Source organism: Mus musculus, chromosome 9 (genome assembly GCF_000001635.26).
Source record: "Mus musculus strain C57BL/6J chromosome 9, GRCm38.p6 C57BL/6J".
Classification (NCBI taxonomy): Eukaryota; Metazoa; Chordata; class Mammalia; order Rodentia; family Muridae; genus Mus; species Mus musculus.
Window position 1 is genome coordinate 87,716,542 of NC_000075.6, and position 15,709 is coordinate 87,732,250.

Consider the following 15,709-nt stretch of genomic DNA (forward strand, 5'->3'; position numbering starts at 1 on the left):
CAGTACCTAATTGTTTAGATATGTTTTATGGTTTTATTAAAACAGAGTATGGTGGTTCACACAGAGATATGAACGGTGATCACCTCCGATGATGGGATTACAGGTCGGTGTGTCTGTGTGTGTGTCTGTGTGTGTGTGTGTGTGTGTGTGTCTGTTTGTGTGTGTCTGTGTGTGTGTCTGTGTGTGTCTGTTTGTCTGTGTGTGTGTCTGTGTGTCTGTGTGTCTGTGTGTCTCTGTGTGTGTGTCTGTGTGTCTGTGTGTGTGTCTGTGTGTGTGTCTGTGTGTGTGTCTGTGTGTCTGTGTGTGTGTGTGTGTCTGTGTGTGTGTGTGTGTGTGTCTGTGTGTCTGTGTGCATGCATGGGGGCACATTTGACTTATGTTTTAATACTTTCATAAACAGCAGATTTTTAAAATTTGTCACTTGGGCTCTATATTCCTAAATAACTTTAGCTGACAAGTACGTAAACTTTCTGACCTCTAAGCTTTTAAATCAAAGTTTTGGCTATTATGAATCTAGAAGGAAAATGCCCAAACGAAAGTCATGGGAAGCATGGTGTTTAATGTGCTTCGTGTTGTTCCGGATGCAGGCAGTTTAATCAGCCAACTTCAGAGCCTTTGGTCAGCTCAAACACAAACAGCCCTGTACGCAGAGAACGTGTCTGCTGTCAGAAGAACAGGCCTTTACTCTAGGGATAGCCAATACTACAGTCGGGGGTTCTGTTTCTGTTTTTTCTCTAAGATTTTCTGTGTGTCAGTGGTGGACATTCAGGAAGGAATTAGATCTGAAGACCTTGCCAACAACACATGCCTCTGAGAGAGGCAGAGTGAATACAAGAAACTGCAAGGGGGGGGGGGGGGGGTAGTGGTCCTCATCATACCTGAGAGAGCATAGGCAGCGAATCGCTGCCTCTTCCTAGAACTAAGAGGAGATAATTTGAGGGAACTACTAATATCTTTGACCGGAAAAATGTTTAAATGAGAAAACCCACAAAACACAGAAGTAAACAATGTGCTGCCTGCACCAGAGATGTGTACTCATATCTTTTCCAAAATAGTTTCTGCTTTAAGTAGGTGTGTGCACTGCCATCCTATGAAAGGTATGCCTTGCTGTAAATCAGGATAAAAGAACACAGACACGAAATTGTATTCAAAGAGCCTAACCATTAGCATAGTCTAGTAAACTTTTTTTTTTTTCGTCTTCTTTCCGTTTTTTCCAGACAAGGTTTCTCTGTGTAGTCCTGGCTGTCCTGGAAATTACTCTGTAGAACAAGCTGGCCTCAATCTGCCTGATTTTGCCTCCCGAGTTCTGGGTTAAAGGCCTGAGCCATCACTGCCCAGCTGCTAAACAACTTTTCAGTAGATGAGGAATGTCGTTTGCTCATTTCCTTATGACTAGATTATGTCCACTAATTCCAAGTTTAAAACATATCAAAATCTAAGCTTTAATCTTTGGTAAAGTTTATACCCTCGCAGAGTTTGTTGTTGTTTGTTTGTTTGGTTTGTTTTCTGAGCAACACCAGGGGTAGGAGTGCAGCCGACTGGCGTGAGATCTGCTTCCTGACTTCCATGAAGAAGCATTCCTATTGTATATTTTGGGTAATGCATGACATTTCTAAACCTCAACAGATTGTTTTTTAAAACATAAGTTCTACAAAACCTACAGACTTCGGGGTCCTCAGAGCTCCCTAGGCCCCAGGCCAGTTTTCCTTTCCTGTCTCCATGCCTTCATTATGAATTACACTACGTGGGCAGGCACAGTCTCTGGGCTAGGCCCAGTAGAAGAAACGCACGTTTTTTTGAGCCTTGGATGCAGTTAATTGAGTCCCAGGTTGTGTCTCAGTCCCCACCTGCAAACCTGCCCCAGTCCTTTTCCTATGATTTACTATTGCAATAGCACACTCTTTTAAATGTTAAGCATAAAATAGCAAATGGCCACTTTTAATGTAATAACTTCAACGTCAAATCAACTTTTCACTCCTTTATTTAGCTAACGTTCTCTTTAGAAAATTGTCTTACATCTTCCAGAGTTGAGAAGTTTGAGGAAAAACTCCTCCTGTTCTCCAAGCTAAGAAGTAAAATGTTGGTGGCTGGAAAGATGGCTCTGCAATTTAGAGCATTGGTCACTCTTCCAGATGACCTGGGTTCAATTCCCAGCACCCACATGGAAGCTCACAATTGTCTGTAACTCTAGTTTCAGGGGCCCTGACACACACACACAACACACACACGCACACATAGACAAAACACCAATGCACATAAGTAAATAAATTAATTTTTTTAAAAAATGAATCAAAATGTCAGCAGCACGCAAATAGCAGCATCTACAAAATCCAAGAGAAAAATGATTTCCAGAGCGGAAGGGGGAGGGGGGACAAGAAACTTCATATAATTAAGCAAAAAGTGCACAGCCAATTTCAGAGCACTGGGATAAAATTATTTGGAATGGAGGTAACAAAGGTTTCTTTCTTTTTATTGTCTTGTTTTATTAATCTGTTTTCTCGAGGAAGTTTCTCCATTCAGTTTTATACATGTGAAGCCCATTTGTTTATACCTTTACTATGTTTTAAAAAGTGAATTTGGGTGGGGTATACTGAAAAAGGGGGCAAAAATAAGATTAATAAATGCCTATATGCTCACATTAACTGATAAAGTATTTTAAATGTCTATAGAAAATACAGTGTATCCCTGGAATTTTTGAGATTACCCTAAGCAAGCTCAGTTCTTCTTTATAATAATATCATTATTTGCTTCTTTTTTTCATTTTCCCTTTCTTATTTATTCATCAAATTTTTGTCATTAAATTTTTTCATTTACATTTCAAATGCTATCCCTAAAGTCCCCTATACCCTCCCCCTGCTCTGCTCCCCAACTCACCCACTCCTGCTTCCTGGCCCTGGAATTCCCTTGTACTGGGGCATACAATCTTCACAAAACCAAGGGCCTCTCCTCCCAATGATGGCCGACTAAGCCATCCTCTGCTACATATGCAGCTAGAGACACGAGCTCTGGGGTACTGGTTAGTTCATATTGTTGTTCTCCCTATAGGGTTGCAGACCCCTTCAGATCCTTGGGTACTTTCTCTAGCTCCTCCATTGGGACCCTGTGTTCCATCCTATAGATAACTAACTGTGAGCATCCACTTCTGTATTTGCCAGGCACTGGCATAGCCTCACAAGAGACAGCTATATCGGGATCCTGTCAACAAAATCTTGCTGGCATATGCAATAGTGTCTGGGTTTGGTGGTTGTTTATGTAATGGATCCCCAGGTGGGGCACATTATTTGCTTCTTAATGAGCTATCAAATCTAGAGCTGTCGAGACAGCTCAGTAAGGATGGTGCTTGCTACCAAGTCTGACCACCTGAGCTCCATTTCTGGGTGCCACATGAAGGAAGGAGAGAATGAACTTTTGCAAGGTGTCCTCTGCCCTCCAGGCTTGTGCACGCAGCAACCCCCAACCACCCATTCCCACAAATAAATAAACATAATAAACTGTCCCGTTTATAATTGCCAGCCAACAATATTTTGCTTACTTAATATGATATGTGGGAACACCAGCCACTTTTTTAAAAAAATGAGAACATAATTACAGCTTAAATAATCATACTTTATGTGTATTTTCTATACTGTCTGTTCTGTTTAGACAGGATTTGGGCAGGGGACAAACTATAATATTAGAAAAGGCATACAGACCGATATCCACAAACAGAGTGATCTTATTTATAGGCTTATACATGCTTTTCTACTTTAAAGACTAGATTTGAGGGGCTGGAGATGTGGCTCATTAGTAAAGCACTTCCCCCTGGGCTTAATCTCTAACATTGATAATTAATTAATTATCAAATAGAGTTGTGTCAAAAGAAGCATACTCCTTTATCTGACAACTTGATAGTTTCACAGATAGGGCTTCTAGATTTTTAGTGTGAGAGTGGAACTTGTGGATAACTGAACATTTTTTCTAGAAGACAAACTCTCAAGATTGGCTTGGGCAAGCAAAGGACCTAAAAGGACCAGATAACAGTGCCCCTCCCCACATCCCCACTCTCTCCACCCCTACCTCACCACCACCCCTTCCTACCAGTGTTATAACACCAGCTATGCATCAGTTTAAGCCTTGCTGAAACTTTATCTGTCAATCACAGACAAAGAAGGCTTTTCTTTTGTTCTTATGTGATACTCTGTTTCAGGCCCTCCTTAAACACATACTTTCAAGTTTGCCAAATTCCTTGGATCTCTAATTCCAATACCACCCACTAGAAAACAAGGCCACAGGAATGGAACCGACTTGCCAGGGATCACAGATGTGGAGTCCTTCTCAACCACTTCAATATCCTTCCCAATGAGAGAGCTCAGCTACTGCTCCTGCAACATCTCGCTTCCCCATCTGATTTTTCAAGGAGAAACCATAAGAGAGTGTGGGCATGTGTGTCATCAGCTGTGGAGACACACACACACACTCCTACAAGCCTGTGACTATGGCTACCCAACGGGTCCCATTTCCAAAGCGTCCAGGCACTATAGGTATGAAGCGGCTCAAGGAGTAGCAGCAAACGTCGTCTCCTCTTTAGAGAGATGTGCAAGGAAATACTTTCCTCAGAAGACAGACTCCAGGAAAACAAGGAAGCATGCATGTGGTGAGAAGGTAACGCCCAAGCATAGGAACTTCCTGCCCAAGGCAAGCCCAAAAGCCAACCTTGGTTTGTACCAGAGCTAACATAAGGCTACCCAGAATCCCCAAGGACCTACGAAGTTATCCCAACCTTCAAGAATTAGCTGTGGCTCTCAGGGACATTGACACTCTGAATCTTCCTGAATTCTCTTTTCTGAACCAAGTCTAGTATTTGAGAAGCTGAAAAATTCCTTTGGGAAAAATCACATCATCTCCTGTGGTAGCAAGTCTAGTCAAGGGCTACAAGACTTGGATTCCTGTGATGGCTCTATGCTAACGTAGTAACGCTTTCCAGTGCCACCGAGTTCTTCAGTCACAAAGCTGCATATGTGTACAAATTTAACACAGTAAATTGGAGAGGGGGTAGCTGAGAGATTAAAACATAAGAAAGTAATTTGGGAAATTAAACTCCGTCCTGTACAGTTTTATTAGTTAGAGGTGACAATGACTTCTTTTAGAATTGCTGGAATGACGGAGAGGAAAAGGCTACAAAAGCAAATCCCCGAGGGTGTCTGCTGAAGCCCCACCAGGACAACACTGCCTTCATAGAGTCACAAATAGCACAAACGACAAGCACTTTCCCAGTCTCTAATCAGCTTTCGCTTGGGCCCATCTAATAGAGTTCACGAAGCAGCAGATATCCTTCCTCTTCTGAACTGGGATGTCTGTACCTCTAGGAGCAGCAGACAAGGACAAGGCAGCAATCTGCAGGCTCCCTTCTCACCCCATGGAGGCAAGACACTCACAAAGCCAGTTTCTGCCTTCAGTGACCCTGATCAGGCTTAACAATGCTCAAGAGCACATTTTTTTGTCAGTGAATACTGTGAAAAGGTGCTTCCCCCTACAGTCAGCTGGGCACAAGCACCAACAATGCAATGTCCTCCCTTCAATGCAATGTCCTCCCTTCCTGAGTTCACAGTTCTCTCCTGCTCCCCATGGCCATGCTTTATGTCCCTAGATTAAACAGTACATCTGATCACAACTTTAAAAGAAAACCTCACTAGTAGCCAGAACGTTTCATTAATTTAGTTCTTGGTCTTTGCTGCATTTAGAAATTTTTCTAACAGTGAGAGTCTTTATTTAGATCCAAGTAACGGAACTTCAACTTGGAACTATTCTTTTATGTTTTAAACAAATACTGTGTGATGTTAATTTTAATCTGTTAACTTGGCCAGGACACAATATCCATATTTTTAGCCAAAGAGCGCCAAAGATATTGCTGTAAAAATATAGTTTAGAGATAAATATTTAATCAGTAGACATGTAAAAAGCAGATTAGTCTCTGTAGCAGTAAGTGGCCATCATCTAATCAATTGAAGGCCCTAAGAGAAAACAGAGTAAGGTCCCGGGAAGAAGAGAAAATTCTGATAACAGACTAGCCTCAAATTCAAGTCATAACTTCAATTCTTCCTAAGTCTTCAAAAGATGGAACTAGCCAACTACCCCACAATCACATGAACCAATATTCATGTTTATCTCTCTCTCCTTCCCCCACTCCTCTCTCCTCTCTCTTCTACCTCAGACTCTTTCTTTTCTATGACTCCTCTCTCACATACAAATACATAATTATTTTCCTGTATGTATATATTATTATACATTATACATATAATACATATATATGTATTATACATACATATATTTTCTGGGGAATGATCTTTTAGATAAAAACTACTAAAATTAGAAGTCTAAAATCACAGATTTCTAAATCTATATATAAAATTTGTTATGGTACATGCTATATGTAAAGCCAGTACTCTTAATTAAAAGTATTAGAACTGTAAGGTGATTATATTGATATTAATTCTCTATCAGGTTATTGTTTAGGGCACAATTATCTTTTTAAAAATATATTCTTAAACTGTAGAATTTAGAAGGATACATATTTTAGGTTTTGAAAGTAAGCAACACCAAGTGGGGTTTAGTCTAAGTTCCCTACTAAAAGGCAGAAAACAGACCCGTTCAGATGGATCCACCAGCAATAGCTCAGTCAGACAGAGAAAACTGATATTTTTCAGCACTGTAATCAAGTGAACAATCGCTGTAACAATTTGATTGTGGATTTATAAAAATAAAGAGAAAGAAAATAAAGCCATCTACTAAAATATATGAAAAAACAAAGTGTCTACTTTCTCTGATTCAGTTTGAAATAATAAAGGTGGCCACAGACTGCCATGTCATTGGCTGTGCTTTAAAGGGGAAACACTGCATTTGTCACGGAAAGGTAACTATCCCAAGGTGCTCTTCAGGGTGATGAGATATCTAGACAGCTGCAGACCATAGCACAAGCACTAAATTAATGTTCATTTGAGTTTCATTTAAGTGACTTGTTTATAAATGACCTGTGTGTCTTCTTTGGCTGGGAAGTAGTGACGTTGGTATTTATTTCTTATATGTTTTATTCAAAAGACAGACACTTCAGTTCTTCTTAATCAAAACTCTAACAACAGTACACCTAACAGAAATGCTAACTTTGGATAGAAATCAGCATTATCCAGAGTTAGTGAGGTATTAAAATGATCATGCAGAACCCCGCCTAACTAAAGTCAGCAAGCTGTTAACAATGACTGTCTTTTCGGACTGGCTAGACTAGACCCTGTATCAAGTTTCAGCAGTTTTAAGAGTAAAGGGAATTATAACATACTTCGACACATTAGATGTCATTGCAAAAAAAATTGGGAACTAGCAGATGGAACACACAAACAGAGTAAGACCAGGTCATTACTGCAGTGAGCCTCATCTGGGAAAAGAGCTGGATGCATAGAAGACCTAATAAATCATCCTTGTTACCAAACTTCCAAACTCAGTTCAAGTATAATAATTAGCACCTCATGGGACTTCACATAATTTTTTTTTTTTACATCTCTGCCTTGGTTCCTTTTATTCCAATACAAAGCAAGTATCTGGTTTAAACTTAATAAATGCTTTATGGAACACTTGAGCTGGAGCCATGGTCTCTGATACAAATACAACCTTGATTTGGCATATATTGTTTTCACACAGACCAAACATAAAGGAATGTCACAATCTTAGCAGTTTTTAGCTAGGCACTGGGATGTGGCCCGCCGGTCATGCCAGAGAGGCTGTCTACTTACATGGCCTTGGTCATCCAGCTCATTGTTGGTAAGTTTCAGCTTGTCGAAGCTGATGACTTGTCTCATCCAAGTCTCCCCAGAGGCCGGTGAGTCTGGATGAATGTATACTCTGGGTGGCACCGGGGAATCAGCATTTCCTGCCACCATCCACTTAGAGCTATGGTAAACATACCTACAGGGCAAAGACAAGACTATCAGAATGCGGACTGTGCATTCCTTGGAATTAACAACTCAGAGCAAGTGTGCACCCTTTTCCAATAGTCTAAAATAAACTTATTTCTCTATACACACAAGAGAAACCTTTAAGTCTACTTTCGAGTTTGCACTCTGGGGCCTTGGATAATTCAGAGTAAACATCTTTCTGATGGCTTAGTGAAAATATACAGGCTGTCTCCTCCATAAATGCCACACATCATGATTTTAATCCATTACACTTACGATAGACACAATTTACACTCTGTGATAATTTTTGTCTGAATATTTCAATGACATGAAGACATTACTAAGCTGTCACTCTCACCTCTGAGTAAATCCAAAATTTTTCAGTGTCTTATTTTAAAGGTTTCTGCTTCCTGAAAGATAACTTCCCCTCTTAGGCTCTGTACAGCCTGGTGGGATAAACATGGAGAGGTGAGAGAAAACTGTTACATTGGCTTTTTGGGGGGGGGAGGGGAGAAGTTTGTCATTTTAACATGTAGGCTTGTTTTTCCCAATCTGGCAACATTATAAGCTGAGGATAGAACAATTCAGAATAATTTAAAATTTTTGAGGAATCATAAAATATAGACTTTCATTAGCCTTTTGTGCTTCTCTTTCTTGACCTTCCAAGAAAATCACTTCAGTTAGCAAATACTAATTTCCAACTATCAATACTCAACATGCCAAGCCCACTTGTATAGTCCTGCCAATTAAGGTTTTTTCAGTTAAGAAACACAATAGCTTATTGTATTTTTAAAATATTCACAAATAAATTGACGCAGCAAGTAAAACATTCAAATGAAATTTCCAGGAATAAATAAAATCTTAAAATTCATCTGCATAATTCAGATTATTATCTGTCAGTGTGAATCTAAAAAAAAACAGAAAGTGGGATATTGAAATGGTGACATGAGATTATCCATTTGTATATGTTGCCTCCTGTGCATATTGCACAAAAATTATGGTAATGGAGTTCAGGTAAGTCAGAAACCCCTGTGTGACAAACACACAGCTTTTTAAAACAGCATGAAACATTTTCTTACATCCATATTTGGTGAGGCTCTTTGTCTCAGCCATGGTTACACATTTCAGTGAGCTCAATTTTAAGCTCAATATACCTGGTAGATTTTAATTCCTTTCCTTGAAGCAAAATATATAAGCAGAGCATTTAAATTAATTTAAAACTCTTTAATTGGCATGGTATGGTTTTAATAAATAAATTCCTATGAGATTTTGTGACTATTAATTTTTCACAATGTTTTAACTTGGACCAAATACAGAGAATAAGTCAAAAAAATTTTCTGATATTGATGAAAAAGTTGGAAAAATAAATGGCGACCTTAGAGATGCCTGGGGGAAAAAACCTGCACTTCAGATAAGGCTTGAGTTATTACCAAAATAAATAAAAATGTTCTATCAAAACCTTGCAAAATTATGTATATTAAATAGTTCAAAATCCAGTGCACTCTAAGAAAATAAATTGCACATATAAATATTCCTTGTAAAGCATTCTCAATACCAAAACTAATGTTTCCTAGAAAGGAATGGTGTAAAAGCAATTTTGTGTTTTATAGTTTGATCTGTTAAGATGTAAATTTCGTTGCTTTCTGTGACAGTATACATAAACCGTGCAAAAGAAAAAAATCTAAAAATCTAACGTATATGGGGAAAACTGGAGGAAGAAACAGAATAGAAACTTGAAAAAGAAAAGAATAATTTAGGAACTCATTAAGAATTATGTTATCTTCCTCAACACAAAACTCAAACTAGAATATGGACTTTAAACCATGTGTGTTTAGTGAATAAGCTTGATGCCTTCTGCTTTCTGCCAGTTAGTAGATAATGATAGCAAAACTCCTAAAGACTATGTAATCAGAATAAATAATATAACTTAAATAGAAAACACAAATAAAGCTATTATATTTAATACTTTCTGTATTTCATATGCTCAGACACAAATTTGAATTGGATACTTTAACATCAAAAACTTGATTTTAGCAAAACAAACACCCATTTTTTTAAAAGTGGTAGTGGTAGTCTAATTTCATTTAGACTTGTAATAAATGACAAAATTTCTTTCAAAGATCCTTCTTTTGATCTCCCAAGCTCTCAAACTTCCTTTTAAAAAGTTTAGCACTTTAAACTCTTCAGATAAACAAAAGACATTGTCATTGAAAATCACTAATTCACTTTCTTGTGTAAATAAATGCAAAGGCAGTTTGAAACTAAAGTATCTTTTCAGAGTTGACTTCATGCCTAGACAAAAATATTCTGTTTCAAAATCCTAATATTATAGAAAACCTTAAAGAATGGTCCCTTCCCAACCTGAAAAAATAACAATTCGTTTCAAGTTTAAAGATGATTTCTTGTCGCAATGAATTATGAGATTTTATTTTTATAACTTGTAAACATGCTTCTCAAAAGAAAGTCTTTTATATATATATATATATGAGAATGACTTTTACCATGACAGGAAAATTAACATAAGATCAAAATAGGAAAAATATGACATTTGCTATACTGTGTATCTGCAAATTTTGCACTAGACACTTCCTATCAAAATTCTAACTGAAATTGTAACCAACTTTAAAGATACATTCAATGTAACAATGACAGAATGTGCCCTGCTCAAAGTTTCAATGACCAAAGACATCTCTTTATCTATTAAAGGCTAAGCAAACCCTGAGTTTCCACATAGGCTGAGGGACAATGTGCCACCTGAGCTGCAAGAACTCAGGCTTAGATCATGAGTTTGGGAAATACTACCGACTTTGTGAAACAAAGATCACAGAGGCTGGATGAGACAGGCAGAAGATGCAGAGCCCCACTGTTGCTACTGTTCTGCTGGCAGTCCTCAGTCTTACCTGTATCTCTTGTTGTCCACCGGCACAATATCCATGGCAATGTAATATTGCTGGTGAGGGTCTAATCCGGAGATCTTCACCCGCATTGCTGGAAACATGCGCCTGTTTGCGAGGGAGGGAAGGGTTCTGTTTTGCTTGTGATTAAGAATAGAGACCGAATAAACCCAAGAAATGTCCATTATTTTAATGTAGACAAGCTTATCCTTCACTCTGATAACATAATTCTGGGTTTCAGAACATAGGGTATATCAAAATTATAGCTTTAAAACTGTGATCTCTTGTACCGGGTACGCAGTTCCCTGTTTATAGAAATATCAGTGTAACTTAAACATGAAAGGATTTTACGTGAAAGAAACGTTGCTTCTGAAACAAAACCAGCAAGCCTATTTACCTTACTACAAATAATGAAATGCATCAAATGATACAAACTTCAAATTGCTGAAAGCGATAAAATATATTATAATGTGAAATTTTAAAGGGGGTTATAAAAAACCCACAAGGAGCCAATGTGCCATGCTATAACCAAACAATATGTTCTTTATTGAGACAGGACTTCCTGTCTGCAGCCTGGTAAGGTAAAGTGCAAAAGGCGCTCTAAATTTGAAAGGTATAGTAAAACTTCTTTATTGGAAGCAGAAACTAAACACAACGTATATTTATGAATTTCCTCCCCCCACCACAACCCAAAAATGTTTTCTTTTCTAACCACAATTATTGCTAATTAAAGCAAACGAAAATTCCATTTTCTCCTGACTTCCCAGATATATGTATTAAAGGAGAAGTTGAAGTCAGCCCACATCATACCTTTAAAAAGAGCACAGAAGCAAGAAATACAGGAGCACATTACCATGCATTAAAAACAACATCAGTTTCACCCTTTTAAAAAAAAAAAACCTTTCTTTTAATGATTTATGTCTAGGACCCTCCAACTAATCTCATTTTTGTTAAGTTAACCTTATAACACAAATTTATTTACCGATTTTCCTACAACAGTGTTATTAAAGACCGCTGCCAGCGAAAGGAAAGTCCATAACTATTAACTAAACATGAGAGCAGTTTAATATGCTGGCTGTTTTAGTGTTCTTTCAGTGCACCTGTAAGATAAAGAGTAAAGGTCTTTAACTACATCCTTTATAAGACAACTGTTGCTTTGTGTTGGTGAAGAACACATTTGGATCATTAATAAAAACTCCCCGAGAATGCAGAAGGTAGCATATGGATTCAATAAAATATGTTTTTGTAATTTCTAATAAGTTTGGATACTTTTATGCTAGCCAGGTTTTTACCATGTGTACTCCCCGAAAGAGTTGTGTGTGCTTTTTAAAGAACCTTTAAAGGGATCGTATTATTCTTAGATTTCATTACACTAAATGAGCCGAAAACTTGAAAGTGCAAGTTTCTCGCACTGACCTCAAATTAATATGATGTGGCCAACAAATCCATTTATTTGACTAATGAACCATACACGAATTACACAGTCTAAAAAAAACATTAACTTCGTTCCAACGTTTTTGCATTCTATTAATTTAAGGTAGTGGACTGTGTGTGTGTGTGTGTGTGTGTGTGTGGTGTCTACAGTTTTAAAAATCAGACTAATGATTCTTGATACATGATTAAACATGACCATAGTGACTTTTCATGGTAGCCTAATATCAGAATAACACAATACACCATGGACTGGGTGCTGGGACCAATCTGGAAGTTTTGAATTTAAAAAAAAGAAATCGGAGTATGCTAAAAAATACTATTAAAATAAAAAATAACTAAAACAGGAGAGGTCATGTATAACCTAGTTCAGGACTGATAACTAGAGCCTAAATAAATGTAAACTGAGGTGCACATGACATACCTGTAACTACTTCACACTCCCTAACCCAGAGCATGGATCGCTAAGGCTGTAGCACCCAACTTGACAAAGATCTTTCAGACCTAAATGAAACTGGGCCGGGATGCGCCCTTCCTCGACAGTGCTTTGGGAAAGAAAGCAGTAAAGATTTAGAAAGGAAGCTACTGTCTGGGGCCCTGTTGGGTGGGTCAGAGCTGCGGCCAGGGTCCGGTGAGGCCAAAGTCCCAGGACACACGGAGACTCAAGCTTACCTGCCGGCTTTGGTGATGATCATCTCGGTGCCTATTTCGTGAAAGCGCTTCCAGAGCTCCGCTCCTTGCAGATCTACTCTCGGGGCCTGCGGCGCGGGCAGCGGGGTCCCCGGTCGTGCCAAGCCAGGTACGGGAGACCCTTTCGGGGAGCCTCCCGGGGATGCCAACGGGGAGGCGCCCTGCAGGAAGCCATCCTCACAGCTGCCTGGACAGCAGAGGGTAGAGACGGGGAAGCAGTGAGGGGGCGATCCGGCCTTGAGGATCATCTCAGGGCCAGGCCCTAGGACAGCTGCCCGCAGTCCTGCCGCGCGGGGCGATCGGAGTTGCCTTGAGGCCTTTAGGGTCCCACCGAGTTCCTATGTCCCAGAGCCAGGCCCGCAAACTCCCCATGCGCCCCGCCTTGTGGGCCTGAGACCTGTCCCCGAGCTCACTGTCCCTGGGCGCAGATCTCACTGCGGCCGCTGCCGGGATCTGCTCCGGTCACCCCTTCCTCCCTCCGCCCCAGGAGGCCGCCGGGCCTCTGGGCCTCGCGCGAGGCACTTTCTGAGAACTTCCCCAAACCCCGCTCCAGGCAATCCTCCGGGCTGCTGGCTCTCCGGGCCCCGCAGCACAGCGGATAGAAGAGAGCTAAAAGCCCGCCCCGAGGCGCCCTGGGCTCCGGAGGAGTAGCGCTCCGCGTTCAGAAGGGCAGAGAGTGTGGGCGAGCTCGCCGCCGCCTCCCCGGTTGGCGCACCCAACTTCTGGGCGTCCGAGCCCTTTTCCGCGCTTTTAGCCCGCGCCCTCCCGCACGCGCCCCGGGGGCCCCTAAAACTTAGAGAAGTGAAAAGCAGCGGCAGCCCTGGGCTCGAACCCTCCCGGCGCAGAGGCGAGGACGGCGGCAGCCCGCCGAGCCGGGCAGAGAGCCGCGGATGGACGGTGTGCGGGGCCGACGGCTCAACGCCTGCCCCCGGGGCTCGGCGGCGGAGGCCCGGGAGGAGCGGGCGCTAGCGCTGCCTCACCGAAGCTCAGGTTCGCGGGAGCCGGGCGGAGACGCACCGGGAAGCCGCTGGGGCAGGAAGGGATCGATCGACTCACCCGCCGCTCCGCGGGAGCCACAGCTCCGCTCCGCGTCCGCGCAGCTCCGCGCTGGCCCGGACGCCGCCCCGGCTGCCGGCGGCGGGGCAGCCGCTTCTTCGTCGGCCTCCGAGCAGCCGTGCTCCCCCGCGCCTCCGCTACGGCTGCAGCCTGCGTCTTCCACCGCCCCCGCCGCCTCTTCCGTGGCCAGCTTTCTCCGCTTCTTTTGAAGCTGTTGCTGCTTCTCGGCGCCGATCAGTGCCTCCACAGAGAAGGCGTGCGCCTTGAGGCTTAGCATGCTGCACGGTGAGCCCCTCCGCTTCTCCGCCATCCCCGCCTCCCCGAGCCCGCTCGCCCCTCTCTCATATACTCGCGGCTGGGGCGCACGCACGCGCTCGCCCTCCTGGCCCCCCACCAAACGCTCCGCAGCTCCCGATGCCTCCCGAGATCTGTCCCCTTCCTAGCTGCGGGCAAAAACAAATTTGCCGTTTCCTCTTTCTCTGGCGTTGGGATCCGAGGAAGCAGGAACGCGGCCGCCAAGTTTCCTTCCCTCTGTCTCTCCCTCGAGTTCAATGATGCACTTCTTGACTCCCAAACCCTCCACCTCCTCCTGCTGCTCCAAGATCTGCCTCGACTGATGAGCCCGAGAGGACTAACACGGGGAAAAAAAAAACACTCTGCGGACACAAATTAGGGATTGTAATTGAAATTTGTTGCCTTGATCTGTCAGCACTTCAAGGCAGGAGAGCGGTGGGAAGAACTTGCTCATTAGTGTCAATAAAGCGGCGGGGGAGGGTCCTATGGAGCTGTCCATCACCGAAACGGTTTACCAATCAGGAGAATCTAACTCCGCTCAGCCCGCGCCCACTTCCTTACAAGGTCGGAAAATCTCAGACCGAAAAGCGCCGCCATCTGGCTCGTCTCTGCCAGTCTCTAGAAAGCTGAACCCTCTTTTGCTGACACCCGCCAACCCAGTCGCTTCTCAGGCTTTTCTTATCAGGACCAGGAAAGGCTGAGCCTCAGGGTTTAACCGAGAAAAGAGATCCGTAACTAGTAGTATAGAGGATCTTTCAAGGACCCTTAAATCTCCGGTCTCTCATCCCTGTCCATGGGGCTAAGAAGTACATTTGGAGGAGGCAGGAACTTACAGCCAACAGTTTGTTGTTTCTCACTTAAACATTCCTGCATCTATTGATGCCCACTGTATGGAGAGAATGACCACGGGCTTGAATCTTACTCCGAAGATTTTTTTCTTACGTGAGATGAGTTTACGCATATTTGATATTTTTTAGATTTAAAAATTAATCATTGTAATATCTCTCAGACCTTCATATAACCGATTCAGGAAAGGTGTCTCCTTTTATTTAGGACTAATTATTTTAAAACGTAGGTCCTGGGATTTTAATTCTGTTTGTCTTTAATGATATAGGTTTAACTTCAAAACTTCACAAAGTAAACCATGTTTTATGAATTTCTGTATGTTTTTTGAAAGTTCTGTATGTTAAAAGTAGCTTCGTATTCATATTGGTTTTTTTTTTTAATCGGCGTGTTTCTTTAAAATAAATTCAAAAGAAAGCAGAACTCTAGAATTGAACGATCGCAAACATGTATGTGCAGTTCTGTTGTTTAAACTCAACATTTTCTTAGGATTAACAGGATGTGGGTTTGATGGGGATAATAAAAAAAATCACTTGTAGAATAAAATTCACTATGTGCACAAATCTTTAGTATAAAATA

The 15,709-nt window shown here is 41.6% G+C and overlaps 1 protein-coding gene across 1 annotated transcript in view; it reads right to left on the reverse strand.

The window, feature by feature from the left end:
• Window positions 1-14,719, reverse strand: part of Tbx18 (T-box18) — a 28,461-nt gene extending 13,742 nt beyond the window's left edge. Inside the window, exons 1-4 of the mRNA NM_023814.4 lie at window positions 13,994-14,719; window positions 12,920-13,124; window positions 10,823-10,924; window positions 7,761-7,932 (exon numbers count right to left, since the gene is read on the reverse strand). Of these exons, the coding sequence (NP_076303.3) occupies window positions 7,761-7,932; window positions 10,823-10,924; window positions 12,920-13,124; window positions 13,994-14,303 (789 nt within the window). The 5' untranslated portion in view covers window positions 14,304-14,719. The remainder of the gene's footprint in view (window positions 1-7,760; window positions 7,933-10,822; window positions 10,925-12,919; window positions 13,125-13,993) is intronic.
• Between the last annotated feature and the right edge of the window lie 990 nt (window positions 14,720-15,709).